The sequence below is a fragment of the Antedon bifida genome, chromosome 8, assembly GCF_963402885.1.
Source record: "Antedon bifida chromosome 8, ecAntBifi1.1, whole genome shotgun sequence".
Classification (NCBI taxonomy): Eukaryota; Metazoa; Echinodermata; class Crinoidea; order Comatulida; family Antedonidae; genus Antedon; species Antedon bifida.
Genome location: NC_136233.1, coordinates 8307940 through 8328151, shown reverse-complemented (window position 1 = coordinate 8328151; position 20212 = coordinate 8307940). Strand labels below are relative to the sequence as shown.

The 20212-nt window shown below is 33.0% G+C and overlaps 2 protein-coding genes across 7 annotated transcripts in view; one reads left to right on the top strand and one right to left on the bottom strand.

The window, feature by feature from the left end:
• Positions 1-20212, bottom strand: part of LOC144849845 (uncharacterized) — a 54609-nt gene that overhangs the window by 5536 nt on the left and 28861 nt on the right. The window contains exon 4 of one of the 3 annotated variants that reach the window (XM_078706931.1): positions 12695-12812. The exons of the other annotated variants lie outside the window; for them this stretch is intronic. The gene's annotated coding sequence lies outside the window, so the exon portion shown is untranslated. Of the gene's footprint in view, positions 1-12694; positions 12813-20212 lie in introns of those variants that run through there. 3 annotated transcript variants of the gene reach the window in all.
• Positions 1-20212, top strand: part of LOC144849798 (uncharacterized) — a 53730-nt gene that overhangs the window by 25544 nt on the left and 7974 nt on the right. For 3 of the 4 annotated variants that reach the window (XM_078706859.1, XM_078706860.1, XM_078706862.1), the window contains exons 6-17: positions 1381-1498; positions 2083-2261; positions 5736-5954; positions 8209-8343; positions 9393-9527; positions 9839-9976; positions 10545-10778; positions 12090-12218; positions 13778-13906; positions 18296-18424; positions 18898-19062; positions 19895-20026. In XM_078706859.1, the coding sequence (XP_078562985.1) occupies positions 1381-1498; positions 2083-2261; positions 5736-5954; positions 8209-8343; positions 9393-9527; positions 9839-9976; positions 10545-10778; positions 12090-12218; positions 13778-13906; positions 18296-18424; positions 18898-19062; positions 19895-20026 (1842 nt within the window). The remainder of the gene's footprint in view (positions 1-1380; positions 1499-2082; positions 2262-5735; positions 5955-8208; positions 8344-9392; positions 9528-9838; positions 9977-10544; positions 10779-12089; positions 12219-13777; positions 13907-18295; positions 18425-18897; positions 19063-19894; positions 20027-20212) is intronic. The other variant, XM_078706861.1, reaches the window with a different exon arrangement.

Below are 20212 nucleotides of genomic sequence, written 5' to 3'. Positions count from 1 at the left end.
GTCGCACTTTGTAATGCTTATCGCACTTTGTAATAAACGTATGCCGCACTTTGTAACACGTTTGCGTGCCACACTTTTATTTCATCCTATAAAGAAAAGTTATATATTATACAACATTGATCTACTACTATACTATAATTAATCAAACTAGAAGGGTGTTGGTAAATATACAGAAATATGATCAAGTAATCAACATAATAATAATCAAGTAAAAAGTAGTAGCCTAAATTACATACAATACAAACAATTTGATCAAACGGTAAAATTAGGTAGGCTACGTTTAGCATATTGAAATTAGGTTAGTTTTTCATTGGTGGCAACCTATATGACGACACTTACAAAATGGAGTATCTTGACTTATCAGACGGTAAATGACTAATCTAATGACTGAAGTTGCGAAGGCGTCTTATTGGCTGACCTGGGAATAACGTTTAATGACTGACCTGGAAATGTTGTCTGACCTGAAATTATTTTGTTAGTGAAAGAAGAAAATATGAAGATACATTTTCTGTACAGATACGAGCACTACGACATATTAAGTCAATTTGTATATTAAAATCACAACAATGATGTGCAGCGTCTGTACATTCTCGTACTGTATACTTGTTAACTGGTAATACACACTGTGTCAATGACAGTTTTAGTGTTGATTGTTCTGAATAATATCAACTCTTTTTGCATTGAAGCTGTTCAATATTACTATTTCATTATTATTTTAAAGAAAAGTTTTACGTAATTATGTTATAGGAATGTGACAGCCATGCCTAATGGATTCTGACATGTTTGTGTCACGTTTTCACCTTTACACAGGGGAACCTAAAGAAAGGAAGTTGAATGTGTTCATGAATGAACTTGATATTATCCGTGTTAATAAACGACTGTCAATGTTGACTGAGCAGCAAGACATTTCCATCGAAATACGAAATACAATTTTTAATATACAGCATACTATATGCACACAATTTATCAAAACAGATTATGTATATACGTGAGAAATGTGAACTGAACGAACGAAAATGTGTTTTGATAGCCCAATGAAAGATGACAAAACAATACTTTTTTTTTGTTTATAAACTTCGTGTTTTTTTATTTATCGAGCTATTTTTGCAAGTTGAATTCCACGTACAGTATTTACACTTACGTGTCTTATTTCTTACAACCCAATTAATTTTAATAATTGAAATTAATTAGTTTAATTAATCACGGATTTGTAATCACAAATGAATGCTTTCATGTTTGTGGAATTGGAGAAATGGAGAATATTTAATTTTTTAAACAAATTAAACACAAATAGAATTGTTTGTAATATGTGGTTGCAATGATAGAATTGTGGACAATGTCGTTTAGTTCAAATAGTAATTGTAATGTATTTTCTTACAGCAATAGACGAAAGAAAACTTATAGTAAACGCCATGGAAAGGTACCATGAAACAACATGCATTCAATTCAGGCCTAGAACAAATGAAAAAGATTACATTCTTATATCAAGGAAAGTCGGGTGAGTAGGCCTAATGTTCTATTATCTATACAAATTTAAAATAATAAAATCTAAGCAATTTACGTTGAGTGATCATTACAATATCAATCAGCAGTTTATAGCAAGCAATCAAAATTGCTCTTTTTGACTTGATCAAATCTCCTGTCATTAAAATAATAACATCCGCGGGAAACGGTTTTACAAGTCTGATAAAGTCTTGTAGTTACTAACGATGGCGAATTTAGACTTTTAAATTGGTTAACCATGTTTTATATTATTAAAATAATGAATTATGCCCGCGCCGTAATTAATTGATCAGAATTCTGTAGGCCTATAAGATTAAAAAGCAAAGAGGTTTACTTTGGTGGTACCGACAAGTAGCAATTGGGAGCAATTTCTCTTCAACAAGAGAAAATTAACTAAACATCTAGATGCTAAAGTAAGATTCACATGGGGTTCAGTAGTGTGTATACAATACATAGCCACTGCCATCAGGGTTTCGTTTTCATAAATCAATTACTTCCAATTGCGAAGAGGAACCGACAGGATATATATTGAAAAAAAACACATTTATATCAACTCGTTTTTGTTTTAAATCTATTTAGGTGTTGGTCGCAAATTGGTCGACAAGGAGGTGTTCAATATATATCACTTGGTTTAGCATGCCATATGAAAGGAGGAACCATTATTCATGAATTAATGCACTCTTTAGGTTTTCGACACGAACATTCTCGACCAGATAGGGACGGTTATGTCAACATTTACTGGGAAAACGTTGTAAACTGTAAGTGATATTATATTCTTTGGTTATTAATTTATGTTTCCGTGTATATGTACTTGTATATATTTAGACCTCGGATCTCGTCACCTTATAATTATCACTTAAGTACGTGGTACAGTATCGGTGATTGGAATAAGCGAAAATGTGTTACAATCATTTGCATAGTGATTACAAAGCAATGTTTTGTTTCAGCTACGTAACATTTTTAAATATTATACGGGAACGCAATGGTCTCTAAAGCGTTGTCTACACTCTACACTTAATGTGACAAAAACAAATGTGATGTGCCCATATATGGACACGATGACATCATATCACTACCATATTTGAGCACAGCACACTTTTTTTTGCCAAACTAGTTTGATAGTACAGACAGAGCTTAAGCATGAACATACACTTGAACATACTTTGTTGTTCGGTATTACTTACTGCGATGTACAAGTGTGCCATCCAATATTAACCTATAATAAGACATTTTACTGAATACCAAAATTATTCATTTGTCCATCATCATCATCATAAAATAACAAAAATTCTTGAAGATTGTCAAATATTAGTACTAACAATAACAAACATATAAACAAAGATTAATATATAATACACACACATTATTGTACACACTAGTTTTGCAAGTTGAATTCCACGTGCAGTATTTACACTTACGTGTCTTCTTTCTTAAAACCCAATTAGGCCTAATATTAAAATTAAAAAATCGACAAAATAGTTACCGATGACGAGCAGAAAGACTACCATTTAAATGATAACATAAGTAATGGACACAATGACGCCGGTATAATATCGAATACGAAGATGACTTATGATATCACGACAAAGCCATCTAACGTTGACGCCGATTCTGATGCTGTACTGATAAAAGTGTTGATGATCGATATAGGCCTAGTCTGTTTATATATGCCTAAGGTATCCAATTTCCTATCATTAAGGTTTCACGTTCAGTATTCGATCAACACGAAAAAAATGTGATAATAATATCCTTGCACGTAAACATTGCGTTATATTATGCGTAATTTAATTCGACAAATTCTTATTTAAACAAAAAATATTTCTTGCAAAAAAACGCCGCTTGAATTTTGACGTAACAGTTTTAATTATTGTTCTTTTTTCATTCAATAATGCTTTTTTATTGATATTCTATTTATTTTAATAAAAAATACTGATTTATTATCAATTATTTTTCTTTAACAATCAATAGTCTGGAATGAACGAAGTCCAAATTGTCTGAAACTAAACTAAAGTACTGTACATATTCCAGGATAGAGGCGTACTCCTAAGGCCGTAGTGACCCACATACCCCAACATTCCAGCGAACAAATTTATAATCAAACAATTTTCACGCTGCTGCTCTAGCCCGCTACGTCACAAGAGATAAATCATTCAGATATAAAGCATAGCAGCAGTTATAGTACTAGACACTGACATTTTTGCGAAAAATGAGTCTCGACTATAATTTATAGGTATCACCTGTTGAATCCAAAAAACGTCTGGGAAAGAGTCTAATGACAAATCCCAAAGCATTTCTGGTATTTATGAGTCCCATGATATTACTATAATTCGCTGTCAGATAATCATTGAATTATTATCAAACCAGTCCATTGAAGTTTTTGTTTGTAATAGGATACTTGAAGTATCTAGGCGTGATGAAGTGACCCCCAGACTTGACCTTAGCAATAACAATAAGCGAGCAGCGTTTTTTGTAAGAAATATTCTTGTTCATATATACACACCATTCGCCAAAAATATTTACCATATAGAAAGGATTGTTTTAACAATGATAAATTGACAGCCAAAACGATAACATTGTTTATTGAACAGGTCTGAAAGGCCTTATACATCTCATAGACTTTTTTCTTCCAGACGTGCTTTGAGTTTTGCGCATCCACAGTTCAAGCTTCCAAATACCCATTTTTTAACCGTGATACATGACCTAATGCTTCCGTTCTCTTGCATATAAATGCGCGGCGCTTGAAAAAAAAAACTCATCGCTCACCATAACATTAAATAAAGGATATTGACTCGCATTCCATTTTATAATCCCATGGGACTACAATATGTGGCCCTATGCGTATTAATAATGTGTACACAATTATAAAGCTTGGTGTTTGATTTCATTTTAATTAGTATCGATATTCATTATTCCAGTCGCTATGGTATGTTATAGCAAATTTCATCTAAAAATATTTAGAAACTGAACCTAATTGGCATGTGAATTCTATATCGTTGGATATGTAGACCATTGAAAGGTTCTCGTACTGACCTATGAAACTGACCATAGCCTGAGGACTGCATACTTTTGAATTAGCTTGTTTAGTTTACTGTAGTATCACTAAAATATCAAGGAAATGTTTTTAGAAACTGAAAAAAAAAATCAGTCGCAGCAGGACGCTTACACAACATGCATTACAAGTGTTTGACAGTTTTGTCAAACTCAAATTGTCAATCAATTACAAGATATGAGAATGACCATTTTCCAATAAATCAAAGTTTTTTTAAATTAAAATTCGTTGACAGACTAATAAGTTGTTACTTTAAAACGTGGACCAGTTAGGACTAACGGTTTCATTAGCAATACGCCTACGAAAAGCAGGCTAGTACCTTGGAAAATACTGTAGGCCTACACTATGTTATTCCTGGTTTATGTTTTTGAACACGTACTGCAAAACGTGGCACTAAGATAATCTAGCAAGCTATAAAGCTATAGACGAATTTGATTAGACACGAGTCTAACTACAACATACACAGTTGAATGTACTGTATACATTGATATATGTTTTAATGACAACGTAACTGAGCACCAAAATTGCCAGTTGACTCGAGCAGTATATTAATATTACCGGTCTGGAACATTAATCATACATAAGTGTGACCGAGTTCTAGAATATCGTGACGACTAGAACCTTTTTTACGAATACATTATCAAGATCTTTCATGAATACATTCTTTCTTAAATTACAATCTTACAAGATACGTATAGATGTCTCCTATTTGGCTCCTGCATCTAGTCAAAATGAAGAAATATGTAGGAGCATGTATATCGATTAAACAGTAATATAACATTGACCAATGGCGTTTTTGCAATCTGCGCTTTTAACAGTATTTTAACATTGGCCTATGGCATTTTAGAAATCTGCTTTTTAAATAGTATTGTAACATTGGCCCTATAGCGGTTTTTTATGTATTTTTCTCTGTAGTTTTAGTAGTCTTAATTTATGCCAAGCAAAATGAATTTCTATTTTAATGGACCAATATAATTTCTTGAACTCCGAAACGAAATCTGGAAAACGTTATCGATTACACGGTGCTATATTGTAATATTTTATAGATTATGATTTACTTTGTGTTTTGGTACCTCGCGAATGATGAATATAACTTAATGCTAATCTGTATTTAAACATGAGATATTCGTATAATAAAAAAAATTCAAACACATATCAACTAATTACTTTGATGCTTTTCCAGCTCAGCGAAGTAATTTTCATAAATACAGCGCAGATGCAGTAAATCTAGTTGGAACCCCGTATGATTATTCATCCATCATGCATTATCCACTACACGCCTTCTCCAAGAATGGAAAGATCACAATTGGACCACGCTATCCTCACAATGAAGACATTGGGTGGGTGACAGACTTCAGTGACACGGATATTTATCGACTGAATAACTTATATAAATGTGGAGGTAAGCTGTTTAGGATAACTTGAGGGAAATAAGCAATGGTCCTTTCCCGACCAGCAGGTAAATCCAGTCAATTAAATCAAATGCATTTCAGTGCATTTCGCACCCCTTTGGTACACCACCTTTTGGCAATACAATTTGGTTTATTGGCTTATTTATTTTTGTACAGTACATTTTACGGAAACTAATAAGATTTCGCCGAATATATTTTTAATAATTTAACAAAATAAATTGCAATGCCATAAAATTGAGTCATAGGCTGATGTCTCTCGTAAGCATATGAGAGGTTTTCAAACTTAAGTGTCCCTCAATGTCCGCCGAATTGAAGTGTGCCGAAGTCACGCAAAATAAGGTTCTATATTATTATTATGAACTATTAAATTATGTGACTTCAAATTTATATTTACAAAACTTTCAAAAAACAATTAAATCAGGATTATAATTTGAGGTAAAATGGTTAATAAAACACTAAAAATAAAATAATAACACTCCATCAAAGTTAAGTATTGTACTTTTTGCTCTTTGGTTTCTTTTTTTGTACAATCCGTTTCCTTATAAATGTTTTTTTGTTCTTTTATTTTCTCTTTATACTTTTATTTAGCCTTCAGGCTAACATAATGTATGTAATGTATGTAAGAACCGTCCAGAAGAACGTGTGCCGCCGATTTAAAGGCGTATGTTCAATAAAGTATTATTATTATTAATATGTGACCACGGGAACGTATTGACAATTTCAACTGAATTGACGTTACATGTAGCACTACAACTTGAGAAACAAAGCAACATTAGGCCTACATCATTAGAGATCTATTTGTTTTCTGTCTTAAAACTTCTGTTGCAGTGTTTGACTACACCTAAGATCCCGTCTGTGCAAAGCACCAATAACTGCAACGCGAATCACATGGAAAGAACTCTAAAACTCGACTTTAATTCGAATTGAAATATTGAGGATTTTGTAGACTTAATTTAGGTCCAACTGCCACCAAAACATCCTAATTACTGTGACACATACCGGTAACGTATAAGCTTTATTAGGACCTACATACCGTCAAGGGTAAACCACAGAAGGAAACTCCCTCGTGGCGTTTCTAGAGTGACCGGACGCGAGGGGCATTTGATAAAAATACTCAAGTACTTAAAGATGATGATTACACTATGTACTAAAACGGAAACATAAGTTGAAGCTAAGATTAGGAAATGATTTAGCAAACTAAATCATTGATATCCATTCACGTTGTAGCTTTAATAAGTTACATAATAAATTAGTTACGACTAATGTTGAAGAATGAATGTAGCTAAATTATAAACACTTATTACTAAATACTTAGTGACATACATGTATGAACTCACTAGCCGCTGTAGGCTAATTATAAACGTTACTTGTTTTTTATTCTGTTAATAGGTCAGTTTCGAAAAATATCCCAGAACATACGTTACAAAAGATGGTATCGACACGCATCATACATTTATTTTATATTTAAATCATGCAAAGTACAGATCTTGAAAAAACTGATACGAATAATAATGGACAAATTAGATAATAGTGACCGTTCCCTTCGGATGGGATGTTACGCCGTTGGTACATAGTGCACGTTACCTTAACGAATGCGTTACCGATCGAAAAGAGTAGGAATGTTGCTGGTCATGCACTGCACTGCACTGATGGCTGCCGTAGGTCCGTAGAGGGCCTAATCCTGATCATAAATACTTTTAATTACAATTTTTATCTTATCATGAAGATTCTTTAATCTAGGTTATCCATTTTAGACTAACATGGATGAGTGATATTTTCTCGTTATTTTATTTTTTGTAGTCATCGCTATCCCGATACAATTGCAAAAAAAACCCTTTTCAATTGCTTTAGATTTCACTCTTCTATTCGATGTATGTATTTTGTGTATAATGTCCTAGTGATGCCTGATTGCTTAATGCTACAAACAGCAAAATAATATCGTGTCTTATACAATGCTGGTGTATATCACTAACTTAAATTATTATATACACATCGTATTTTCTTGTGTACTTAGCAACTGCTTTTCATTTCGAGATAAAACAGCAAGTAGTCCTAATACCGTACTTCACTGACAACGAGTGTTGCCAAATTTATATCTGATTAGAAGAGAAAAAAGAAAAGAAAAACTCTTAGATCGGTTGGTCGGTCGGTTGGTCGGTCGGTTGGTCGGTAAACACTAACTTGAGCACGCGACTGCAGCAATGTATATGGCCTTGTTTATTTACTATTTGTATCTTGTAATAGAATGCTTTGATACGGACCAGCAACAATGTCCAACTTGGGCCATGCAGGGCGAATGTAAGCGAAATCGTCATTGGATGAGGAAGTTTTGTCCTTTCAGTTGCGACACCTGTCCTTATTCACATGACACTGGAAATGGTAAGATATCTCACATTTACTGGTAACGTATACTTACGATACCATTGCCACTATGACAGTTACTGGGAAAGATAGTAACAAGTGTGTAAACTCTTCCAAAGTAAAAAATGTATTTCTCTTGTAGATTTTTAAGTATACAGTAGTACAGTAAGGACAATATTTTATTGAATAGGAGGGATAAATTATAAAAAAGCAAAGCTTGTGAATGTTTAAATATTAGAATCACGAAGAAGTTTGTTCATTCTATACATTGAAGAATTGCAGAGAGATTTGTTTAAACTGCAATGACAAATCACATTGATTATGCCAAATTAAATTTTAAGAACGTACAATGCATCATTTGTTTTATTGAACATACAAAAATAAAAGTGGTAACCGTACGTCATCCAAGGAATCGTGATAAATGCAAATTACCAAGTGTAATCAACAATGTGATGTGAACCTCTTGCGGATTTGTAAACTTTTAAGAAGCATTTTTGTTTGAAAATGTCAACCTCAAAAAAGCATTATGGCATTGATTTCCACCTTTTTAGGTACGGTAGAGATTTCCAACTTTATTTTCTGAAGTGTTTTCAATCACCTTCAGAAAAACTAAATGTCGCCATGGTTTTTTTTTTACTAGTCCTGATAGCTTATATTAATTGGGCAAAATAATTGGAACGATAGTTTCAATTTAAGCATAAATGGAAACCTGCGACTAGAAAGACCAGCAGAAATACACGGCAAATAACGTTCATTCCTAATTACCAAGAGCATTGCCAACACGTGTAATTCATAAAAGTAATATTCTAAGCTTACTTTTCGTTTTAGCTTGTAACATCTGGTTGTCATTGACCGAGTTTTAAATAGAACTTAAGATATTGGAAATTGACGAAACTTAAGTAAACTCAATTATAATTACTATTAATTACGGTAAATTCTAAAAATGAAACTTCATAACATTATATACAGTTTCTACCGCTGCATTTAAATAATGTGGAATGTGTAATTTTGATTTTAATTCTAGAAGATTCAGAATTTTCTCTTAATTGTCACAATTAATGTTTCAGTGTGTAAGGATATCTCACCATCATGTCGAGCGTGGGTTACAAATGGAGAGTGTAAAAAGAATAAAGATTATATGCATGCAAACTGCAAACGAAGTTGTGGACTTTGCGTCAATCCTGAGGGAGTCCGACCAGGAGGTATTTTTAATACGTCTTAATACTTTAAACAATTTGTTTTATATTTATATATTTCGTAAAGTATGTATTTTCTGTCATTGAATATGTTTTGTCTTGAATATTTAGTGTTTTTTCTTAAATCAGATCACATTCTTTTAAACTTTGTTTTTTTATGTTTAGCTATAGAAGACACAATTGTAAATGAATTATGCACTAAAATATTTTGCATGATTTTGTATAAACAGTTTACATAGTTATTTATTATTTATATCACAATGCATTTAATAGATCACTTTTAGTATTATCTTTTGGGAATGTTATTTTACAATTAGGTTGTCATGACAACAATACGCTATGTGCCGATTGGGCAGTTACAGGCGAATGTCCGCGCAACCCTGCCTATATGCACGAAAAGTGTCGCAAGAGCTGCCGTAGATGTGACTGGCACATTAAAACTGTGTCAATGAAGGGTAAGACGCAGAATCTTGACGTAATTTGCAACTTATCGTGAACTGACGCGCATGTGTACATGGAATATGATTACTTAGCTAGGGAAGTAGACCTAGATTAGTTGAAGATGCGATGGAATCTGCTCGTCTGAGGAAATCCCACTTAAAAACAACATTCGCACGTCTTTTGCAGATTTGACAGCAGGAAAAAAAATGGTCGTCACGAATGTACAGTATTCTTTATAATTAGATTTTCCAATTTCTCACGAGATTTCATTAGCTTCAGTAATGTTCCAGCTGATACAAGAACTTATTAAGAAAAAACACAACATTAGTTACATCCGAATGAGTCACTTTGTAATAGACAATGTTTTGCCAATGTCTCACAGATGGCCGTCACATTAGGAAAATGCAATTCTATTCCTACTTCATTTATCAAAAAACTTAACACAAATTAATTTTCTAAATTGCATGAACAACACATTAAATTATTAGTATACATTGCCTAGATTCGTTTACCCTATACGCTATCATATTAGTGCACTTTCACGACTAGAACATGCCTTATAACGAACACTCCTGTCTTCAGACTGTAGGGATTATCACCCAAATTGCGAACGTTGGGCAAAAACTGGAGAATGCCACGTAAATAAATGGATGCTCGGCTACTGTAAACTTAGCTGCCAGCACTGCGCAGAAGACTTGAAGAAGAACTTATTCCCACTACCAGACAGTGACAAGATGAATTCGAAGAACGATGTAGGGGGACTGGTGTCGAAGGTCAACAGAGCTAAAGATGAAAAGAAAACATATGATCCAAAAGGTACAAAGTCTTGAAGAACGCTACACGCCTGATCATAACAACTCTTCTCATGCAATTCTTCGTACTAAATGCCTGAATCAACGGTCTTGAGATCTTACTCAGAAGCCTGCTTCTTGTCTGGATACCTGCCGCATATCATTAGTCACACTGCATGTTTGCATCGATCCACAAATTCACCATGCACTATCACATTATCAATACTATTTATTAACTTCATTTTCAATTTTAATAAATTCATCTCTAACCTTGTGTGTGTCATTTTTATAATTATTTCAAATTCTGTATGTGGTATATTACTTTGAATCCGAAAAGTGCTTGATCGGGAATGTTGGTTTGTGAGTTCCAATTTCCCTCTACAGAGAAATGCAACTTTAACCTACCAATAATACAGTAATAATAATCAATGAGAGTAGGTATTATGCGAACAGGCTAAGTCTGACCACCCACATGAAAACTAGAACAGGGATCATAAGATTGTATGAAGGAATTATTCTTCATCCATGGTATTTAAGATCGGTTTGGAATATACATGGATATTGAGCAAGTGAACAAAATTATATGCAACACGTGAACTAACTTTAGTTGAAAGATATATTGTCCCCAAAAACATGAAAAATAAAGATAAAGAAAATCATAATTTGAATGGGCCATTTTGCAGTTTTAATAAAGTTATTCACTTCCAAAGAAAAAAATAATAAAATATAATTATTTCACACAATAAAAGGTTAGCAATTTGATAATTTTTGGCTTTAAATTACAGTTTTTCAGGTAAATAATTTGTTTTTCAATCCAATTTTGGTGAATAACTACTATGTCATTAAAATGTTTTCAGGGGGATAATAATATCTTTAATCACAGATGTGTACTACATCTAAATGAGCTATATCAATTTGTTACAGTGATGATCATCGACTTACTGATTTTAAACTAATGAATAAATGAAATTTGCATTCAACATTTTAACCACATTTAAATGCAATACAAAATAATAATATAATTTTACAAATGTTTTATCAGTAAAAATATGCATAATTATGATATATTGAATTGAAATGTGTCGTATGCATTGCATTACTTAGAGCGCATGTTTTTTAATCTGATATTTTTTCTCACAGAACAACAGTTTACAGCTTGTAAAATGGGAGAAAGAAAAAACTATGGAATTGAACGAAAGAAATATGTTTTCAATTAAATTTTTGCACTGTATTATCTATTATATTGACAAAAAGAAACTTCATAATATGATTAGTTATAAACAAGGAATCGTTAACTCTGTCTCATGATAAATAACTAATATAATATTGTTGATAGGATGCAGGGATAAAAACAAAAAGTGTGCAACATGGGCCAAACAAGGAGAATGTAAAGACAATCAAGGATGGATGCACAATAACTGTCCAGTTAGTTGTGACACGTGTGGAATTCCCGACCCAACAATTGGTAAGTAATGTTTTGGTTTATTACAATTTTAAAATTCCAACAGTATTGCTAAAAACTAAGGTACATTATAAACCAAAAAGTTTCTTCTGGCTAACCAGCTAGAATTTTTCAGTTGATATGTTGTTAGGGTGACGGTTTGTTAACGACTGTTAGGAATTAAGCAACATTCACATTCGTTTCGTGAAAATGAAGAAGGCGTCGTTATTAATGGAAAAAAATCGCATAAAGAATTGAACGGAGCTGGTGCGAAATGCTTTTATTGTGGATAAGCAAATAAACAAGTGGATGATGTTGATGATGTCTTAATTTTGTTGATTCTCACTTAAGTTGTCAAATGTTATATGGTTTATCTTACGTGAAGGCACGTATGGAGTATAAAAAACGTTTACACACACCGTGTGCACACCATAACAAAAAAACACTGGTATGTGTGTAAACTCCGGAGTTTTGCTAGACGATGTGAAATGAGTATTGTATTGCAGCTAACCCGGTTGAACAATTGTTAAACTGCCTCATATGATCTCAAAGTTAATTTCTTCTTACACTACTAGTGACATTAGTAATTCTTCCTTCCGAATCATCTCTCAGTGATTCCTTAAATAAAATCAGATAAAATGTCATATTTCACTATCATTAGGATGCGCTATACAGTACTACCATTAAGATTATGACTAGCCAAGTTAAAGTTATTCATTTCGGACACATTAATAATTTCATAATGATAACTGGAATTTCAAGTATTTCACTCGGCCTATCGTCTGCACCGGGTAATTCTGTCCGATTCTCAGTGCTGCATTTTCTACATACAATATTTGCTCAGTATCATAGGAAATGTTGGCAACATCATGTGTATCACATGTAGGATATGGGTTAAGTTATGTATAATGATACTATTTGGTCAGATGTTTGCCCTACTCAGACAAGAATTCTCAATTTAAAAAGTTTACATTAAAGTATACATTCAACACCCTGACGCAAAGCTACTCCACAGTAGTTCCAAACAATTGCAATCCTGTTGGTGCAGTACCCGCTGCTTACTAGGGTTTTACTCTAATCTAGCCATCAGCGCAGGCTGGTTTAGAGGTATGAAAGCCAGGCCGTGGCCGATCTGGAGTCCGTGGGTTCGAATCTCACCCCAGAATTACTTACGTCAGAATATGGAAAACATTTGACAAATTACTCAAAAACCCTGACGCAAAGCTACTGTTACAAACATTTAAAATCATGATATGATACTAGGATGGGAAACACAATTGTTTATGTTGTACAATATTACCAAATATTCCTGATACCAGAGAAATCGATAATCGGGCGGTAATTCTATGGTTTTTAACTTGAAGGTGGTGAGTTGCACGTTAGCATGTATGTGTTGTGTTTGTCTGTTGTTGAGGTGTAATGGCATCCAACAGGAAACACGAATTAAGTAAACCATAATCACCTTATGATTAAAAAATGCCGATAAAATATCTACCGCTACACCTTTACCACGCAAAACACTGCAAAACGTTTAGGTGTATGGTTATTTTCCTTTTATTAAACAGTTAATTTTTTTTCAACAGCTTGTGAAGATAGACATAGTAGGTGTTTAGAATGGGCAAAGGATGGCAATTGTATGACAAACCAAGAATACATGAGGAAAACATGTCCTTCCAGTTGTATGGTGTGCAAAGCGGACATCTTTCCTTTGGGTTAGTATGACGATTGGTTAATAGCATGCAACAACAGCCAGCAGTATCATGTCAGCTAACGGTGACTTTTGTCCCACATGGGCTACACTGCGTGAGACTGAGGTTATTTGGGTTAGGTGTAAGTTAATGCTAGGTATAAATGTTCCATGTTGCCGACAGCAGACACGATACTGCACTTATTATCAATAGATAATTCGCGCAGAAAGTACGTTGTTCGGTGGTAATATAGGCCTATACCAGGAACTCATTATATACACGAGCTTTGACTACAATGGTACACACAAGGAAATACAAAGAACATCGAGTTTTTGATGTACCGTATGATTCAGGTAGGTTACACAGAAAGTTCCCAAAAATCTAAATCATTTAATCAAAGTACAAGTCTTCATAAAAATGTCATGTGAACTCATCTTTCATCGAGCATTTGTCTATAAAATAATATTGATATAAAGGTCAAACTATGGAACTGGTACTTATTATACCTAACCTTATTTTTCTATCCGTGTAAATGTACCTCAATAAAGCTCTCGTCTAATCGGTATGACATTTTCTAGATAGGCCAAGAAAAAGACTATTATTACCCACTATAACTACAAAAAAAAGTAGCAAGGATTCATCTCAATACGAAAAGAAATAGAACTTTTTATGTCTTAACATTCCACTCGTATTTCTTCCTTCTAAATCGTTGTTAAAATATTCGCGTCGCTTCATCGGTGTGCTCAAAGTGTAGCCTAAAGTGTCTGGAGGTACCGTACGCTGTATTAAGGTTTCAAATCCTCAAAAGACCACATTTCTGTTATCTGTTTAATGTAGTAAACTAAATCTCTCAGGATTAGAATACTATTTCCATCCTGTAATTTGCGTGTTATTCACTGTCTCTTCTAGATATTTCGGAGCCTTATTCACTGGCACTCTAGGTCACCTCCCCAGGCCTGGGAAGTTAGGGCACTGGGGGAATTTCCCCATTTCCAATTTGGCAGTCTACAGTTAACTTTAATCATGCCGAGGTTAAAGATAAATAAAATTAAGTGTGTTTACGTTTTACGGAAAGATAAGTTCATGATTAAAATATGATAATGACAGACGTTAATCTGAGTTGTTGATAAATCGAATTCCTCATGATTTTAGCTTCAGATGAACTAATGTACTAAATGTTGCTATAATGGTATGGAAATAAGACTATTGAATCAGAACCATTTTAAATTGTGACTCAATGTGAACCCTTGAAGTAAAATAAATATACATTTTAAATGTTAAAACATTGATGTTATAGGATTAAACAAAAAAGAACAATATACACTATAGTATATATTTTCTTTACAATACTTACTAGTCTTACAATACAAGTTCAGAATTTTAATTACGCGTAGGCCTATAGATTTTACTTTATTCCAACAAGAATGAATGCTTTGCGGTGTAAATAAAGATTTTCCGATGGAGCAGTTGAATCCTTCCTGAACACACTGGAAGGATTAAATAATATCTTAAATAATACAGGGATTAATACACAATCAGGCCATTACTGGAACATCGTATTTGAGCCAAGTATATCCGAATGTAATGGTATGTTAGGGTTAAGAAAGACAATCGATTAACTTGCTACAGTATTAGTATTTCAGATAGAACATTCATATAACAAAACATACAAAACAAAACAAAAATTCAACCAGAAAATCAACCTCTTCCACAATCAACACCTAAAAGATAGATTTGAAACAACGCTGCTGAAGGTTGGATTGTGGATTTACCTTTCAGACCATGGGTAAAGTTATATAAAATCAAGTTTAAATGAATGCTCAAGAAGGTTTCTGGTTTATGTTGTCTAATTTCCAGGTTTACTTTATTTATGTGACTTGCACTACCGTAAGGAAGCCATCGTTACCTGTTAAATTAGATCAGATTAAGATCGAATTAATCGTAAATGGCATTTAATCTGTGTTTTCCTTTTCGGCAAATATCAGTGGGTGTGATGATAGCTAATGGACCGATTTATTCGACTATAGACAATTAGTTTAAACTAATTGCTCCCTGATTCAATCACATTGGCACAGAAAGATTTGATAAGAACCCGTGGGCCTAATGGTTAAAATGTATTTCTCTTAAACCGTTTAGGCCTAAGTTATTCAAACTATTAAACAAATAATAATTTCTGTCTTCTTCTGTCTACACTATCAAAATAGTTTGAAAAAAAAGTGTGATGTGCCCAAATATGGTATGCTCAAATATGGTATGATATGACATCATTATATATAAATATACATAAGCGCACATCACATAAAGTTTGATAGTGTAGACAGAGCTTTAGTGCGGTAGTTATAGTATATCCCCCACATATTGAAATATATATTTAAATATATTTTCAAACTCTGGGGATACGGTTGTCATTTCTTATCACATGGTATAACTGGAGGTTTTTGGTTAGATTTAATGTAGACTTTACAATTTGTGGAAGTTTCCAAATATCTGTGCGTTTTAAATTTAATTGAAAGATACTGTCTGGTTATTTCTTAAGATTCCAAAATTCCAATAGTAGTAATCTATATATAAATATACGTAAGGGCAAAATTCGGTAAATCGCGCGTTATTTCTAGAATGTTTACTCGATGGTATGGTTCGTACTTTCGGTACTGATTTTAACCACCTGATGTAACCCTGTTTACTAATTAAATTGAGTTCGATAATTAGTTATTGACGATTAAAACGAATTTAGGTTCAACGATTTGCCTCAAATAGGGGTGTTTTCCGATCGTGGTATACACTGTCTAATGCATGTCCGTCTTGAAAAATACCCGCAAACGATAATACGAGGATGATTCGCATTTTCCTATCTCCTCCTACGATAATTGTTTTTAATGGCTGAAAACCGGTTGAACAGCTCGAGTACAGCATCATAATGTTGAAGACCGGCCGATTTTCCTTAAAAAATACTATTTCGATAGATTTAATATACGTTTATACAAATGTATTGATTTGCGATGAATGGAACAAATTATTTTGTTTAACCATGCTTGCATACCTCCATGGTTTAACACAAGTAGGTAAATTTATGGGCCCTTGGAGAATAAACATAATAGTATTGTAATGCTATACAATACTGTAAATAGGTATTAACCACTTTTAACCAATATTAGATTTTATTAAAAAGAAAGACTCCTGTTAGAATTGCAGGAAATATTAACGTTTATAATAATGTCCAAGTCAATGAACAACCATTTCTGAAATATTATATACTGTAACTTTAAAAAGGATCAACCAACAATGTTGAAGACCGGCCGATTTTCCTTAAAAAATACTATTTCGATAGATTTAATATACGTTTATACAAATGTATTGATTTGCGATGAATGGAACAAATTATTTTGTTTAACCATGCTTGCATACCTCCATGGTTTAACACAAGTAGGTAAATTTATGGGCCCTTGGAGAATAAACATAATAGTATTGTAATGCTATACAATACTGTAAATAGGTATTAACCACTTTTGATCGCCATTTGAATCGCAAATTTCTTATTGTGTGTGTTGGTACTGTTATATATAATATAAACAAATATACTAATACACTTTATTACTGTGAGTGTGGGTAGCCCCTACTTTTAGATTATAAACACATAATAACATAATACTTTATAACTGACAGTTGCTTCTCAACGTTTGTATTAATTAATAATTACACAAAATATAAACGTCTTGGTGGTGTATCGTTACATGTACTTTACTACTTCAATCGACTATGACAGTGACAATTTTAACAAAGTTATTAAATCGGAAATGTTTTACTTTATTTAGTGGTATATTATTTATAGGCCTATAAAAAAAAATATTTCGTTACTGAGTGGATAATAAAGAAAAATAAAGAATAATTTAATATAAAGAATATATTTAAAAATTGTTCCTCTTTGTAACTATCCTCATCCCCAATCCTCAACCCTAATGTTAGATACAAAACACAAATTGGGTTTGTTTAAATGAGTCCAAATCAAAAATTTGGACTCATTTTGTGACAAGTTTCTCTTTCGGAAGTAATTTCCAGGGTGCTAATTTTGGTTGACTACATAAATCATTGTGTCTATTTATTTGTTTCTGTAAAAGACAATGTTTTATAGTCATGTGGTACGTACATTTGAAATCGCCAGTTTTTTACGCTGAAATTACTATGTATTCGAGAACCATCTGTGGGGACGACCTACTGTAGATGGTACGCGAGCGAAGCGATTATCTATTTTAATTTTTGTTTCGCATTCTATGGCAAGCGTTTATTAAAAAGAATACTTACTTGCAGCATCGGTAACCCTACTTTTAATAAAATATTTTCTTTCTGTCTTAAATTCAATTACCATTGTATACAAAACATAATTGTAAATTATCATTTAATCAATTTAATTATTAGAGTGTGCAGACCGACATTCATATTGTAGCCAATGGGCAGAGAGTGGACAATGCGAAGGCACAATTGGATGGATGAGATTACATTGCCCGGTCAGTTGTAATGCTTGTGTAGTAGCTGGAACAAATATCCGTAGGTGGTTCATACTTTCTTTAGTTTAAGTTGGTGAGTATTTCGGAAATCAGCGATCCTCACTTCTGTCAACTTAGGTTGCGTTTACATCCCTGCGGTGTATCTCTAGTAGAAACCAATCAGTAAACATGTAATTTTATATTACTTTTCTTGGCTACGGTTAATTGTTTCGTATAACGCCAAAACTATTTTTGTTAGTTAGTTCTTCCTCATCAAATCCTTCAGCTCAAGAATCATTCAGGTCCCCATCTAAATAACATGATCATGGTTGTTCCGTCGTGTAAACTGCGACTGGAGTTTAAAACTGAAATTTTTATGTTGGCACATTCAAGACAGAGTGAAATTTTACTGTCAATATAGATAATAGTGTACAGTAGTAAATAAATCCTAGACGCCGAACTTATTTTGTTGTTTAATTGTATTTTTTCATACGATTTTTACATACATTCTTTATTTGTTTTAATATTTACTAGGATGCACTGATTCTGACAAGAAGTGTACAGAATGGGCAAAAAATGGGGAGTGCACAAACAACGCAGACTGGATGGTTCGCAAATGCAAGTTAAGTTGCAAGCAATGCGTCACAGATAACTATGCCCTTTCATTGCCAGATCCGTCACCTACGCCTCACGACATTGGTAAGTTCATGAATCCTGTTCCTAGCAGTTACAGGAGTGGGTGGTACTGTTCTGTGTCTACAGTAATGCCATTGTTTTGGGGTTGTTATTTCGGTGTACTGATTCATCGTTGTGGACAGACGGATGAGAGACGTTTGGTAGTAGCTCGAAAAGAAGGGGAGACCGCAAAAAGGATCTTCACAGTAATGGAAGATGTTATAGTGACCTTACGACAATCCCATGTAACTAGTGTAATGAATGTTGCCAAAATTAGTGAAAACGTGTTTCATTCATTTCAACATAAAACAATCAGCCAAGTTATTCAAATATTAAAAGTAAAAAAACAGCATATTTGAATTACGTTTTAATTTTGTTAAATCTTATTGTTGAAGTTTCTTTTTTTTTCAAATAACATTATTTTCTCATGTAAATTTTCTCCATAATCAAAAAAGTTTAATTTGTTTAACGCAAACATTATTCCCTAGAAACAGTATGATAATGTATATATTTCACAATTTTATTTTTTACGCGAAGGGAAATTATGTTTAAATATGTTAAGAATGTCTACAATTATAATAATATATATTAAATTTCAAGCAAACAACATTAATGTTCTGTACGCTCAAGACTTTTGTAAAAAAAAAAGCACGCCCGAAAGCTCAAACAAAATCCTTAGTTATTAAAAGTATCACTTGAACTTATTAGTAGTTTAATTTGAACATAAATAATTTGGCTGACATTTCACATTGTGAATCAAACTAAATGAACTTGTCTCTATTGCTTTCCTTTGAAACATAATTGTCTACAATTCTTTCTTGGCTTAGGCCAACTACTCATGTTGTTATTGTTTCAGACTGCGAGGATACAACACATAAATGTGTTGGCTGGGCTAAGAAAGGAGACTGTGAGAAGAACCCAAAATGGATGAAGCCAAACTGCCCTCTAAGTTGTAACAGTTGTAGTATTATTCCAACACTTGTAGCAGGTAATAGAAATAATATTGTAATGATTGTAACCATTTATTTAATTAATAATTTTAATATTATTTAACACCTTTGATGGGAAAAGATGACAAAAAAGCAAAAAACAAACACATTGTACTGAAATAATCAAAAAGTAATTTTAAACAATTATCTACCAGTACTTTTATTTGTGGCGTCCAATTTCATTA